Source organism: Lipotes vexillifer, unplaced genomic scaffold, assembly GCF_000442215.2.
Source record: "Lipotes vexillifer unplaced genomic scaffold, Lipotes_vexillifer_v1.1 scaffold135, whole genome shotgun sequence".
Classification (NCBI taxonomy): domain Eukaryota; kingdom Metazoa; phylum Chordata; class Mammalia; order Artiodactyla; family Lipotidae; genus Lipotes; species Lipotes vexillifer.
In genome coordinates this window covers 518,707-534,292 of record NW_006774574.1, presented here as the reverse complement: position 1 = coordinate 534,292, position 15,586 = coordinate 518,707, and the positions used below count along the sequence as shown (strand labels likewise).

The 15,586-nt window shown below is 38.5% G+C and overlaps 1 protein-coding gene across 2 annotated transcripts in view; it reads left to right on the top strand.

Annotated features, from left to right (window-relative positions):
• ABCC9 (ATP binding cassette subfamily C member 9) overlaps positions 1-15,586 on the top strand; it is a 145,975-nt gene that overhangs the window by 48,563 nt on the left and 81,826 nt on the right. For both annotated transcript variants that reach the window (XM_007449372.1, XM_007449371.1), the window contains exons 15-16: positions 9,730-9,802; positions 10,688-10,793. In XM_007449372.1, the coding sequence (XP_007449434.1) occupies positions 9,730-9,802; positions 10,688-10,793 (179 nt within the window). The remainder of the gene's footprint in view (positions 1-9,729; positions 9,803-10,687; positions 10,794-15,586) is intronic.

Genomic DNA, 15,586 nt, shown 5'->3' with positions numbered 1-15,586 from the left:
ATATATACATTCTTTTTCATATTCTTTTCCATTATGGTTTATCAGCAGATATTGAATATAGTTTCCTGTTCTATACAGTAGGACCTTGTTTATCCATTCTGTATATAATAGTTTGCATCTGCTAATCTGAAACTCCCAATCGATCCCTCCCCCACCCCTCTCCCCCTTGGCAATTACAAGTCTGTTCTCTATGTGTGTGAGTCTGTTTCTGTCTCATAGATATCTTCATTTGTGTCATATTTTAGATTCCACATGTAAGTGATATCATATGGTATTTGTCTTTCTGACTTACTTTACTTAGTATGATAATCTCTAGGTCCATCCATGTTCCTGCAAATGGTATTATTTCGTTCTTATTTTTATGGCTGAATAGTATTTCATTGTATATATGTGCCATATCTTCTTTATCCATTCATCTGTCGATGGACATTTAGGTTGTTTCCATGTCTTGGCTATTGTGCATCGTGCCACATTGAACAGTGAGTGAAGGTATCTTTTCGAATTATAGTTCTGTCTGGATATATGCTGAGGAATGGGATTGCAGGATCATATGGCAACTCTAGTTTTAGTTTTTAGAGGAACCTCCCTACTGTTTTCCACAGTGACTGCACCAGTTAACATTCCCACCAATACTGCAGGAAGGTTCACTTTTCTCCACACCCTCTCCAACATTTGTTATTTGTAGACTTTTTAATGATGGCTATTCTGACTGGTGTGTGGTGATACCTCATAGCCTTGATTTGTATTTCTCTAATAATTAGTGATGTTGAGCATTGTTTCATGTGCCTGTTGGACATTTGTATGTCTTTGGAGAAATGTCTATTTAGGTATTCCTGAGGAAATCAACAAAAAATACCTAGAAACAAATGACAATGAAAACACAATGACACCAAACCTATAAGATGCAGCAAAAGCAGTTCTAAGAGGGAAGTTTATAGCAATACAATCCTAGCTCAAGAAACAAGAAAAGCTCAAATAAACAACCTAACCTTACACCTAAAGCAATTAGGGAGAGAAGAACAAAAAGACCCCGAAGTTAGCAGAAGGAAAGAAATCATAAAGATCAGAGCAGAAATAAATGAAAAAGAAATGAAAGAAACAATAGCAAAGGTCAATAAAACTAAAAGCTGGTTCTTTGAGAAGATAAACAAAATTGATAAACCATTAGCCAGACTCATCAAGAAAAAAAGGGAGAAGACTCAGATCAACAGAACTAGAAATGAAAAAGGAGAAGCAACACCTGACACTGCAGAAATACAAAGGATCATGAGAGATTACTACAAGCAACTCTATGCCAATACAATGGACAACCTGGAAGAAATGGACAAATTCTTAGAAAAGCACAACCTTCTGAGACTGAACCAGGAAGAAATAGAAAATATGAACAGACCGATCACAAGCACTGACATTGAAACTGTGATTAAAAATCTTCCAACAAACAAAAGCCCAGGACCAATTGGCTTCACAGGCAAATTCTATCAAACATTTATAGAAGAGCTAACACCTGTCCTTCTCAAACTCTTCCAAAATGTAGCAGATGGAGGAGCACACCCAAACACATTCTGCAAGGCCACCATACCAAAACCAGGCAAAGATGTCACAAATAAAGAAAACTACAGAGCAATATCACTGATGAACATAGATGCAAAAATCCTCAACAAAATACTAGCAAACAGAATCCAACAGCACATTAAAAGGATCATGCACCATGATCAAGTGGGGTTTATTCCAGGAATGCAAGGATTCTTCAATATACTCAAATCAATCAATGTGATACACCATATTAACAAACTGAAGGATAAAAACCATATGATAATCTCAATAGATGCAGAAAAAGCTTTTGACAAAATTCAACACCCATGTGTGATAAAAACTCTCCAGAAAGTAGGCATAGAGGGAACTTATGTCAACATAAAAAAGGCCATATATGACAAACCCATAGGCAACATCGTTCTCAATGGTGAAAAACTGAAACCATTTCCACTAAGATCAGGAAAAAGACTATACGACACTGATGAAAGAAATTAAAGTTCATATAAACAGATGGAGAGATATACCATGGTCTTGGATTGGAAGGATCAACATTGTGAAAATAACTGTACTACCCAAAGCAATCTACAGATTCAATGCAATCCCTCTCAAACTACCAATGGCATTTTTCACAGAACCAGAATAAAAATGTTCACAATTTGTATGGAAACACAAAAGACCCCGAATAGTCCAAGCAGTCTTGAGAAAGAAAAACAAAGCTGGAGGAATCAGACTCCCTGACTTCAGACTATACTACAAAGTGACAGTAATCAAGACAGTATGGTACTGGCACAAAAACAGAAATAATAGATCAATGGAACAGGATAGAAAGACCAGAGATAAACCCACGCACATTTGGTCACCTTATCTTTGACAAAGGAAGCAAGAGAATACGATGGAGAAAACATATCCTCTTCAATAAGTGGTGCTGGGAAAACTGGACAGCTACATGCAAAAGGGTTGTTTGTTTTTTGTTATTGAAACTCAGCCGTTTGTACTATTCCCAAGCATGAGTGCTTCATAGAACAGGCCACCACAGGAACATAGGCTGAGGACTGAGAGTTGGGATCAGCCCCAGGAAGGGATCAGGGTTATGCAGGAACCAGAACAGATGCCTGCAGCAGTCAAGGGCCTCTGGACATCAGAGCCAATGGAGTCCTGGAAATTAGCTGTTTAGAAGACTAGCTGTATTGGCTGCTGGGGCTGTCCCACTCCCTGCCCTGTCCAGTCAGAGTGAGGGATGCTCAGTGAGTGGTACAGTAAAGCCAAGAACCACATTTAATTCTCCTCTCTCTCTCCTTATTGCCCGACACCATACCTATCCCACAATAAACTTTTAGCAACTGGAGGAAATGCATTACTGGATGGAATAAGCTAATGCTAGCCTTCCTTTTGCCGTTAATTTTATGTGTGATTTGGGCAAATTACTTTTCTAAGCCATGGTCTGCCCCTCTTGAGGTGGGGATGCTATTTTAGTATCGTTGTTTTGAGGATAAGGTATAACACCTGTGAATTTCAAAGAGCTGTACTGACTCATTTTTAAATATTTAGTTAGTTAGTTTTGGCTGTGTTGGGTCTTCGTTGCTGTGCACGGGCTTTCTCTAGTTGTGGTGAGCGGGGGCTACTCTTTGTTGCGGTGCACGGGCTTCTCATTACGGTGGCTTTTCTTGTAGCAGAGCACAGGCTGTAGGCACGCAGCCTTCAGTAGTTGCAGTGTGTGGGTTCAGTAATTGTGGCTCTCAGGCTCAGTAGTTGTGGCTCGTGTGCTTATTAGTTGTTCCACAGCATGTGGGATCTTCCCGGACCAGAGATCAAACCCATGCCCCCTGCATAGGCAGGTGGATTCTTAACCACTGTGCCTCCAGGCAAGTCCTGTAGTGATTCTTAATCTTGGCTGTACATTAGAATCACACACACACACATATATATATATGTACATGCATATGTATGTGTGTGTGTGTATGTGTATATATATAAAAACCTGGGCATCATTTTTGAAAACATCTCTAGTAGTTCCCTAGACAATTATAATGTACAAGTAGGGTGTGAACTAAGCTATGAAAAAGTAAGTAATGAGAGACTAGAAAGGGTCCTGTATCCTGCCAATTCTCAAATATGCCCAGAAAATAACAATATATTAGTGACTAAAAAAAATAGTGTTTTTTAATTGACATTTTCTATTCAGTGTAGTGGGAACCTAAAAATACATCTTTTCCGTGTGCCGCATTCAATTTATTTTCATTTTTCATGGAAAAAAGGGAGGTTATTATGATTTTTTTCCCAGAATTGACCCTTCATGCACCAAAAAACCCGCCAAAAAACAACAAACCCCTGCTCATCAATGGCATGGAGTCTGCCATTCTATTGAATGGCCACTGCAGTTTCAAGTACCCCTTCAAGCTCGAATTCACCATTTATTCATAGTGGAAATTCCCAAATTGGTTATTACTCATTTGTATTTTTGAAATCTTTTTTATTGTGAAATACAACGTATCTACAGAAACGTACATACAACATGTATGCACTGTTAAATGAAAAAGTAAATACCTGTGCAACCACTACCAAGTGAAGAACATCATCAGCTTCCTCTGAAGGTCCCCCCAGCACACACTTTAGCTGCACTCTCTCTATCTCTCCCCCGAGATATAATCGCCACCCTCACTTTTGTGGTCATCACTTCCTTGATCATCCTTGCTATGTATGCCTCCCTAAAAATCTGCTTTAGTTTTTTTAAGTTTGAATATGTGCATGTACATGTATGTGTGTTGCTTCTGCTCAACATTATGTGGATATAGTTCATCCATGTTGCTATGTGAAGCTGTAATTCATTCATTCTCATCACTGTGTATCATTTCATTGTATGAATATACCAGAATTTATTGATCTGTTTTACTTTTGATGGACTTTTGGTTATTTTTTTTTGAGGCTGTTGTGAACAATTGCTGAGTCATAGGGCTGTACATCCTCAACTTTTCTTCACAATGGCCAACTTTTCTCTAAAGTGGTTGTGCCATTTTACACTTCCATTAACAGTGATTGAGGGACTTCCCTAGTGGCGCAGTGGTTGAGAATCCGCCTGCCAATGCAGGGGACACGGGGTTCGATCCCTGGTCCCGGAAGATCCCACATGCCATGGAGCAGCTAAGCCTGCAAGCCACAACTACTGAGCCCACGTGCCACAACTACTGAAGCCCGCTCGCCTAGAACCTGTGCTCCGCAACAAGAGAAGCCACCGCAATGAGAAGCCATGCACCGCAATGAAGAGTAGCCCCCGCCCGCCGCAACTAGAGAAAGCCCACGTGCAGCAACGAAGATCTAATGCAGCCAAAAATTTAAAAATAAATAAAATACATAAATTTATAAAAAAGAAAAACAGTGATCAAGAATTCCAGTTGTTCTCCCTCTTCACCAGTGCTTCCAATATTTTGCCAAAATGTGTGTTGTGTGTTGGGAGGAGGTGCAGTTGTATCTTGCTGTGGTTTTTATTTGTAATTTTCTGATTTCTAATGAGGTTGAGCACCTTTTCCTATATATATTGACCATTTGGGTTTGGAGCTCCTCTTGTGAATTGCCAGGTTATTTGTTCCCCCTGTTTAAAAAAATTCTGGGTACTACTTTGGCAGTTATATATGTTACAGAATTCTTTCCCACTCCATAGCTTGGCTTTTCACTCTCTTTATGGTATCAGAAATTCTTAATTTTAATGTAATCTAGTTTACAGAACTTTTCCTTTATGGCTAATGCTTTGCTTTTTGCCTCCTCTATGAAAACGTTTTTGGGGACTTTCCTGGTGGTCCATTGATTAAGACCTCACTTCCAATGTCGGGGGCATGTGTTTGATCCCTGGTTGGGGAGCTAAGACCCCACTTGCCATGTGGCGTGGCCAAAAATTTAAAAAAAAAGAAAGAAAGAAAGAAAGAAAGAAAGAAATCTTCTTCTACCCAAAGTTATAAAGATATTCTATATTAGTTCTTAAAATCCCTGGAGCTACATCTTTTGCTTTTAGTACTTTAATTGACCTAAAATCTATTTTTGTGGTTGGTATGAAGTAAGGTTGTGATTTAGTAGGGAAATCAGTAATAAATAATTTTAGCTGTAAGTTTAGCAGTAGTAAATTTAGTGATAGTCATTTTACTGCATTTAGTAGTAAGTCGGTAAGGTCGGATTTAATTTTTTATATGATGTCGGGTTGTCCAGGCACTGTGTATCAGTCACCGTACCCACTGACTTTTAGTGCCGTCTTGTCACACAGATTTCTTTCTTTATTTTTCTCTGATTTGTCTGTCCAGTATTCCACTGTTGTGATTATTATAGCTTTCTAATAAACACTGACATTTTTTTTTTTTTTTTTTTTTTTTTGGGGGGTACGCGGGCCTTTCCCTGCTGTGGCCTCTCCCGCTGCGGAGCACAGGCTCTGGACGCGCGGGCTCGGCGGCCATGGCCCAGCCGCTCCGCGGCACGTGGGATCCTCCCGGACCGGGGCACGAACCCGCGTCCCCTGCATCGGCAGGCGGACTCTCAACCACTGCGCCACCAGGGAAGCCCAAACACTGACATTTTTTAGGACAAGTTCTTACACCTTATTTTTTTTCTTCTAAAATATCTTAGCTATTCTGGGCCCTTTTGGAAGGAAAGAAGCTTAGGTGCTCTGGAGTGTATATATCTTTTTGTACTTTTCCTTATACTTTCACTAGACATTTCCTTACTCCTTGCTTTAATGAGGTTTTTTACAAACTATATTTTACTCAGCATTTTAATTTATTTTTGGCAGGAGAGAATGGACAATGGTGTGTGGAAGGTCCTGCCTTTAGATTTTCAAAAAATTATTTCAGTTGAGGTGAAATTCACATAGCATAAAATTAACCATTTTCAAGTCAACAATTCAGTGGCATTCAGATTCCCAAAGTCGTACAACCATCCCATCTACTAGTCGCAAAATATTTTTATCACCCCAAAAGGAAACCCCGTACCCATTAAGCTGTCACTCTCCATTTCCCCCTTTCTCTTGCCCCTGCCAACACCAATCTGCTTTCTGTCTCTACGGATTTACCTATGCTGGATATTTCATATGAATGGAATCATACAGTAGGTGGCTTTTTGCATTGTCTCTTTCCTGCCTTTATATTTTAATTCATCCTCTCTCTTTATCCCTGATCCTTATACCTATATCCCCTCATCCTCCCAACATTACGGTGCCAGTAGTAATATGCTCAATATGTGCACTTAAATACACTCATATCCCTGTGCAATGTGTAGTATTGTCATGAGCATTTATATTTTCAATTTCCTGAAACTGTTTGCTCCTTCTAGCTGCACCACTGCATTCTGTAGTATGCACCCCTGCCTTTTACTTGTCCCCTAGTGATGGCTACTGGGTTAGCCTCCATCCTTCCTCCATCATAAACCATGCTGTGATAACCGTCTTTGTACCTATCCTTTTATGTACCTTTGCAGAGATTTATATATTAGCTGATTTTCCAAGGTCAGACAGCTAGTTTGGGAAGCCAGGATTTTAACCCTTTTGGTGGAGAAGTGAGACGATTTTGTAAAAGGGAGGGGGGAATGGAAGGGCAAATCACAGCGGGAGGAATTCACTTTGACTCTCCCCCATCCCTCTCAAGTGAGCTCTGTTCACTCTTATACTTCTGTGTAGGACCAAATCAGGAGGTGACACTGTATTCTTCTGGTTCTTCGCTGCTGCTTTCCAACGACATCTTTTCTCTCTCACACTCTTGTGAAGCTATAGCATGTTGTACCTTTCTCACGTCTGTGATCAGAGGACCTCATAATTACTCACCCACCTTCACTGAAGATTTAGGTGCCTGTTTCCGAGTCCAGCTTTCTACCTTAGTAAGTGCCACACCTGGATGTGGTTTAAACTTCCAGGTTCACAGCCCATCTAGTATCCCCACCCCCAAGCCCCTTAATCGACCACTCGTCCATTTCCACAAACTCACCTGCATTCACACTTGGCCACCACTTAGACACACAGCCCCTCTGAGATCTTAGCCTCTGTTATACCAGCCAGTCACCGACATCACAGCCCTACCCTCCAGCTCCCTCAGGGCTTCACCTTCACTGGCATTGGCTTTTTTCTCCTCTGCATTATGTTTTATTTTATTTATTTTTTATACAGCAGGTTCTTACTAGTTATCCATTTTATACATATTAGTGTATATATGTCAATCCCAGTCTCCCAATTCATCACACCACCATTGGCTTTTAACCTCATTGCAACCTGCGGTAACTTGAGCCCCTTCTTTCCCCCAGCCCTTTCACATCCTTCTGTAGCCATTCAACCCCATGCCTTCCACGCTCCTGTGCCCAGGGTGCTAAGTTCTGTGGAGAAAACGACTTAATGGTACAAGTTGGCATGGCCAGAGCTTCATTACCTCCACCCTCGGCTGACTCTCCGTGGTCCTTGGGAATCCTTTCCCATGCCTCCCTTCAGCATGATTCTCCATCACCTACAGTAGCTCTTCATCTGTCACCAATCTCCTCCCACCTCCTTCTCTCTCTCCTTTGGCCGCCTCCTGTTTCTACAGATAACTTTCCCTTTCAATTCATTGAAAACGTAAAGGTTGTTATGGAGGGCCTCTCAGTTCCCTGCTGACCCTCTCCCCAGCCCATCTGTATTTGCACCTCGTTTAGCCTGCTCTCCACTTTCTCTGAGCAAGAGGGATTCTCAGCCTTGAAGACTAGATTTTCTTTGAGCATCTTTTGTCACTTAGCCACTGTATCTTAAACCTCTGCCCCAGCCAGCTTTATTCATTATTTCTCATAACATGTTTCATGGTTTTCTGATCCTGAACCTGTTCTCACTGTAACTCTTTACGCAGAAATACCTTTGCTGAAATTCAGCGTATTTTCCAAAACTAGCTCAAAGGCCCTCCTTTTTCAAAATATTTTCTCTTTTTGACTCATCTCAGATGTAAATGATTTTCCTTATGAACTGCTGTTGCACTTTCATCTGTCTGCCCCTCTATTTGTTACTTAGCCCATACTCTCTTGCCTTGGTTTACTCATCAATTGGCTGTAAGCTTCTTTGTAGCCCACATCAGTACTAACGCAGGACTTCACATAGACTGGGTACTCAGCAGGTACTTTTAAAGTGATTAGTTATTAAGCCCTTCCAGGCCACCCTCCTTCCAGGACTAATTTCATGCATATCTATGTGATGGATATTATTAAATGCCATACGTTTTCCACGCTAGAGAAAACTTACATGGAAAAACATAATCTAGCCTTTTCAGGTAACTTTTGCACTCTTTAATTGTTCATTTTAAGAGCTTTTTAAGGATATTTTTAGTTATAATTTAGATATTACCAATCTATTCTGCAAAATTCCTGAACAAAAATGTGCTTAGAAATTTCATCACTTGGGGTTTGGGAACAAAATATTAATTTATGAGCAAAGTGTAGCCTTACTTTAGTTTCCTCTAATTTTTCAGGCACTTTCTCTCTCCTCATCTGTCTCTGTTCACCCTTCCAACCCTTGGGTTCTGTTATACCTCTTTCGTTTCCCATTTTTGTAACTGTTAAAACTATCAAGTTTTCTTGACACATATTAAAACAATAGATTGCTCTGGATGACTCTAAGGTCTTTTTGTTTGTCTGTCTGCTGGTTGTTGAGGTTTATACCACCAAGCAATGTTGCCTCATTTTTGTGCTGTTTCTTCCTCCCCTTTACTTTTTCTTTTCAGATCAATGAAGAGTGATAAATCCACAATAGTTCAAGAAACTTATTCATTACAAAACCTTCCTTCTTAGCTAGTGGAGTCATTTTGTTGGAATAATTTGTAGTTATTTCTGTTCTTTACTTTGCATCACAGCACTCTGGGAATTGCAGCAGTGTGAAAATCATCAGTGTAGCAGTTACATTGGAAAATATTTGGGTGATTGATTTTTAAGAATGTTCACATATAAATGATCCAAAATTTTCAGGGAAAATTGTTGCAATTTTTAGCATTCTTCATCATACCATTAATTCAAAGACCCTCCTCTCACTTCCATTCTTTTTGTGTTTCATTTATACCTCTAAGCAGTTATAACTCTAAATTAGAATTTCAGCACTGTGTGTTCTACTGTGTTGAAAGTCTTACAGTGCTTTATAAAGAAATCTATTTTAATTGGAATAATTCTCTAACACCACATATTTACATAATTTTATAATTTAATTTCTGTATTCTTATTTTCTAGGTCACAAATGGGTACTTTTCATGGGGCAGTGGTTTAGCTACCTTATCTAATATAAATATTCAGATTCCAACAGGTAAGAATCATTTGTTACTCGGGTTTGTAATTGTTAACTATCATGACCATGGTTTCCCAACATAACCGAGCCTAACAAAAGGAGAGAAAGACTTTTTCAAGACCAACATAACTAATATTTATTTGCACCATGAAGCTCATGAACCCCTGTATCACTGTGAGGGTGACTGGGAATTATAAGACCTGCCTTACACTACAGAGTGTGGACCTTTGGACAAGTTATTTACCATCCAAATGAATTGCTTTCAGTTTATTTGCCGATTTGTGGCATTTAAATAATGGAGTAGTTCATTTCTCATTTTTTTGAAGAAAGAATTTAAAGAAAGGATGTATGAGAAAATAGTTTTCTATCCCTGAGGAAACCTGATGAAGTTTTCAAGATATTTAAGACATAAATACCCAATATTTTTATTTAAAATGTCTAGATAATTGAGTAGAATTAATTTTTTGACTTGACCTCATGGTCAGTAGTTGGGATTTTTCTATTATACATGCACATCAAAGTATTTTAAGAACAGCCCCCAAATCATTTTTAAGCCCAATTACCTATTTTAGTCAAAATTGCCTTTTTCTCCTGAATGAATTGAATAATAAAGGTAACAATAATCTAGATGATTTAGGCAAATATTTCACTGCTTTCTTTACTAGTGTCAGTTATTCTGATAGTTTTAAAAATAATACATCAGGACCTATAGATTTTAATTTTTCTTCTATTTTCCAAAAAACTTAGTATCAGGGAAGGGAGCTGTTTAGAATACTTTATTGCTGAAGACCAAAACTGGCCCATTGATTGTGAAACATCAGCCTTTTCTAAATGTGTTTTGATTTTATTTTACTAAGTGAATTCCATCTCATCCTGTTATTATCCTTTGTTTCTTTTCTGTAGGTCAGTTAACCATGATTGTGGGCCAGGTGGGATGTGGGAAGTCCTCTCTTCTCCTTGCCATCCTCGGTGAGATGCAGACACTGGAAGGAAAAGTTCACTGGAGCAAGTATGTGTATTTTTAATTGGTTTCTGTTGCTCTGTCATACATCTGATGATCTCTCAAGGGAAGAAATTAGAGCAATAGATTTCTGTGTTAGGAGTCTGAGGACCCCTCAGAAATAAGCATAGCTTAAAAAAAATCAAATTAGTGGAAACTTTAAATGTTGTAGATTAAAAATTATAAAGCAATTTATTACAGAGGTTTATCAGAGAGAAACTTGTATGTTCCTTTTAAGTAAGATTGGGATTGTAAAGATAGATTTTGAAAGTTATATGGGTAACACTCAAAGAAGTACAACATAAAAATTCATCCCATAATCAAAGAAGTTATGGAAAACTTGCATTATTTATAAAGCATATGTGCACACAGAGCTTTAGTGGTCCAATGTTCAGAGAAGAAATATCGAATAATCTTTTCCAAACTCTTCATAAGGGGCTGAGAAATCAGCCTTTTCTCTTCACATCCAACTTAAACTAGACACTAGAAGTGTCTAGTTAGGGACATGACTGGGTCAGACTAGCGTGTTGTGCAACCCCAAAGACACGGTGCTTCTTCTGTATATTTGAATGGTTGTTTTGGGTTCTTCAGAGCACATTGTAGCAATAAAGTGACTCAGAACCATAATATTATATAATTGTGTAATAAAGAATGAATCATATTTCTTTAGTTTGATCTACCTGGTAGACCCCCCTCCCCCATTAGCAGTTTATGGAGAAATTGTTTACAGTTTATCTAAGATATTGGATTGTAGACCAGTGGTTCCCAACCAGGTGTGATTTTGTCCCTAGTGGACATTGGGCAATGTCTTGAGACATTTTTGATTGTCATTCTAGGGGAAATGGGCTGCTACTCATCTAGTTAGTGGAGGCCAGAAATGCTACTAGACATCCTACAACGCACAGGACCGCCTCCCCACAACAAAGAATTATCTGGCTCCAAATGTCAGTTGTGCTGAGGAAACCTTGCCCTAGACCTACACATGTCCTTTAATATCATTTAGTTCTTATCATTGTAAGTTCCATTGTGGCTTAATCTACTGTTTACATACACAGGCATCTCTTAAGAATGAGTAAAAACTATTTACAGGCATTTTTAGAATAGACTCTATTTTAAACTCCAATTAAGAGATGGAGATGCTTGGATGTGAAATTTGAGCTGGAAACAGCAGAACTATAAATCCTATTTTTGGTATCCTTGGTGAAAGAAGGAGGCTGAGAAGTGTTGAGGGTACAGTTTATTCCTGTTGGAGTGGTAGACATGAAACTGTTTAGTGCTTACCCAGTAGAGAGCTCGGTAATAGCTGTTCCCTGCAGTTTGCTTCATGACGGGTCCCTGTTGATCCCTAAGGTCAGATGCTAGGTGGTGTGTACCCTGCCACCATCACCTGCCATCTTGGATGGATGCAGGCTTTGAGAAGCAGGTTTTACTGGATTAACTTATATTGTATGACATGTACGGCCATAATGAAGTTATTTGGGTTTTGTTTTTACCTTGTTTCACTAGCATTAAAACAGAGAGAAAGAATGAGAGAATGTGACAGAAAAAGCATGAGATTTTATTTTCATATTTCTAGAATGTTCTTATAATCTAGTCTTCTCTAGTATTACTTAAGATTAGCTCCACTTGGGCCAAATTGACTCGCAATATTATCACTAATAATCATTATCATTTTGTTAGTGGATAAATAAATGATATGGGAATTAGGAAAGTATTTTACACAGTCTACTTATTTATTGAGTTTCTAAGCAAGATACATATTAAGCAAATTTATACCATTTATATCCTATCTAATTTCATAAAAGTTGTGAATTATTTTATATAACATACTATAATGAAGCCTGAAAAATAAAGATATCAAGAAGGAAAATAAGGTTTAAATAATAATCTGAGCAATTAATAGGTAGAAATGCATGCATTGGAGTCTTGCATGTTTATAACACATGGGTCCCAAATTCCAGTCTGAGCTTCATGAAGGCTAGTCAAAGAGGGAAACAAGAGATAAAAAACACACATATACTTAATAAAGTTTAAGGGGTTTTTTCCAAGAAATAAGAAAGAAATATCTCCCATGGATCCTAATTTTAAAAAAGCTAAGAAAAGGTTATATCTTAAAGTCAGAGCCAATAGAATGAAGATGTGAGAAAGGATTTAAGAAAATTCTAAGTATTTATAGAATCACTATAATTTAAAAATCATCTCTTTATGAATACTTGCCTTAATATTCAATAATCCCATCTCTTCATGGCAGAAAGGACTGAAATTTTCTTCAAAAAATATTTGGGTTTGTCTGACACACACACAAATTAAAAGCTAACCCCCTAAGAGATTAGATAAACTAACAGAAGTTTTATTTTTCTTTATTTATGAGAACTACTTAATTTTTTTCCATGGTATCCTTAATATCTGATAAAACGTATTTTCAAATCAGGAATGTTCAGAGAATACGGACCCTTTTAAAAGAGTTATTTGCAATGACTTTTCATCCTGGAAAAAAAAATTGTGCCTAGTCCAACAAGGAAAGGCATATAAACGTTATTAGAATAAAGCTAATTTAGAAATGACCAATATTGATAGGTTGATGGTGTGTAAATTCGAAGAAGTACTTTACCGCAGCAGACTGAATTGTTTGCCGAATTTTTAAAGCTCAAAACAAAATAAAGCAAAGCAATAAACTAAATGTTATGGTAAAGTGCCTACTGTCATTCTTTCATCACTGCACGTATCTCTGGTTGCGTGAATTTTATTTTTAAATGTGTCCTTATAGATGGCAGGACACTGTCCTGTTGCAGCAAGTACTCGGTCCTGTTGCAGCAAGAAGTATTTACTTTGGGCGGGAGAGACGGCACTGTTGCTCATCCAGGATAGACCTACATGGGTAGAACTTGGTACACAAAGACATTTATACATAGATGCCTCCTTGGCAATTGCTACGTTTGACCTAGTCTGACATGCGGTAGCCCCAGAAAAGAAAGGAGAGAGAGATGAGGGAGGGACTGAAAAATTCTCCAAACTTGTCAGAATGCCAGGCCGGGGTTCTTGCCCCTGCATCTGGGTGTGCTCTGTATTTGTTGAAAAGCAAATGTCCTGCCTGACTGAAGTTGTCCTTTCCTAGTTGTCATGATAAATAATAATTCCTACTGACATCTTAGGAACTAGGACTAAATAAAACACTTTCCCTGATGGACCGTTCCAATGAGGGAGTCCAGAATGTGTAATAATTGTGGTAATCATGTGAGACATAGCCATCATTTATCTTTGGTTTCCCTTTCTTTTTCTTCCACCTTGCCCATGCCATCAGCCATTCTGTCAGACCCCATCTGTCATGATGTTCTGTTTGCTAATGTCTTGGTGCTAATTTGCTAATTGGCTTTGTAACAGTGGCTGAGTTACTCTAGGACTGGCGAATTGAGGAGTTATTCCTTTTCATGTGATGTTGCCTGGCATGAAGGGTTGATAACATGAGTCAGCTTTCCTGGATCAGACATGATATAGCATATTTGCACCCACATCTAGCTCCCCTTCTTCCAAATATTGTTCCTGATTTAAGCTTGCAAAAGTCACTCTTTCCCATTCCGTAAGGTACCAACCATGAACTTGGAAGTTGCTAGAATACCAAGTTTAACTTTTACTCTTGAAGGAAAATGCACACAAAACCCTGCATGTGGAAGTGAAATTGGATGCCATTGTCCAGAAGGGGATTTTCCATTTGACCTCCTCGCTTTCTCGCTTGCCTTCATCACTGTTCACTGGCACATCGAATGGTGGACGATGAGTCTACAGACATGGAACCGGTGATTTTCGTGTAATCAGATAAGATCTGATGTTGGAATTCGGAGCTAACTCTATTTATTTATTTATTTAGGAAGAGAAGAAAATAACCTTCCTCAATTGAATTTGATTAAACATATTGTTAAGTGAAAAGTTTGGAGAGGTGGTCTCTAGAAGTTAAGGGCTACATTACTCATGGAAAATGAAAGAGAATAATTTTTTAATTTTTTCATGGGAAATGACTACCTACAAATGGATCTATAACCTTTTCTTTCTTCCTCTGAAACTAGTATATGTGATTTAACTTTTACTCTTAAAGGAAAATATATCTAAATCCTGCAAGGGGAGGACTTCAGAAGTGAAGATCCTCCATACGCTGTTTTGCCTTTTGCATGACATTACTACATGAATTAACCCTTCTTTCTGATAGAAGTCTTTAATTTCTTGCCCTCCTCATTCCATGATCCTCCATTTTATTTTATTTTATTTTTAAAGATTTTTTTGATGTGGACCATTTTTAAAGCCTTTATTGAATTTGTTACAGTATTGCTTCTGTTTTATGTTTTGGTGTTTTGGCCACAAGGCATGTGGGATCTTAGCTCCCCGACCAGAGATCGAACCCTCACCCACTGCATTGGAAGGTGAAGTCTTAACTACTGGACCACCAGGGAATTCCCATGACCCTCCATTTTTAAAAAAGGTCTTTCCTATCTCATAAACAACGGGAGCATTTCTCCTTTTAAAAGAAGAATCTACCCACACTTAACCTCCTTGTTCTCGTCATGACTGCCTAAATGCTCAATTGTCATAATTTGTTCTCAATCGTGCTTAACTTCTCCATAGCTTTTGAAACTGTTCACCACGGATGAGTCCTTGAAACCAACTCCTTTCTTGGCTTCCATGATACTTTTACTTATTCATTTGTTTAAAATGTGTATTGGACACCTGTAACATGCATATCATTGTATTCACTGTTGGGGGTAGATAACTGAACAAGGGAAACCAGCCCCCTATTCTCATGAAGCGTAGTG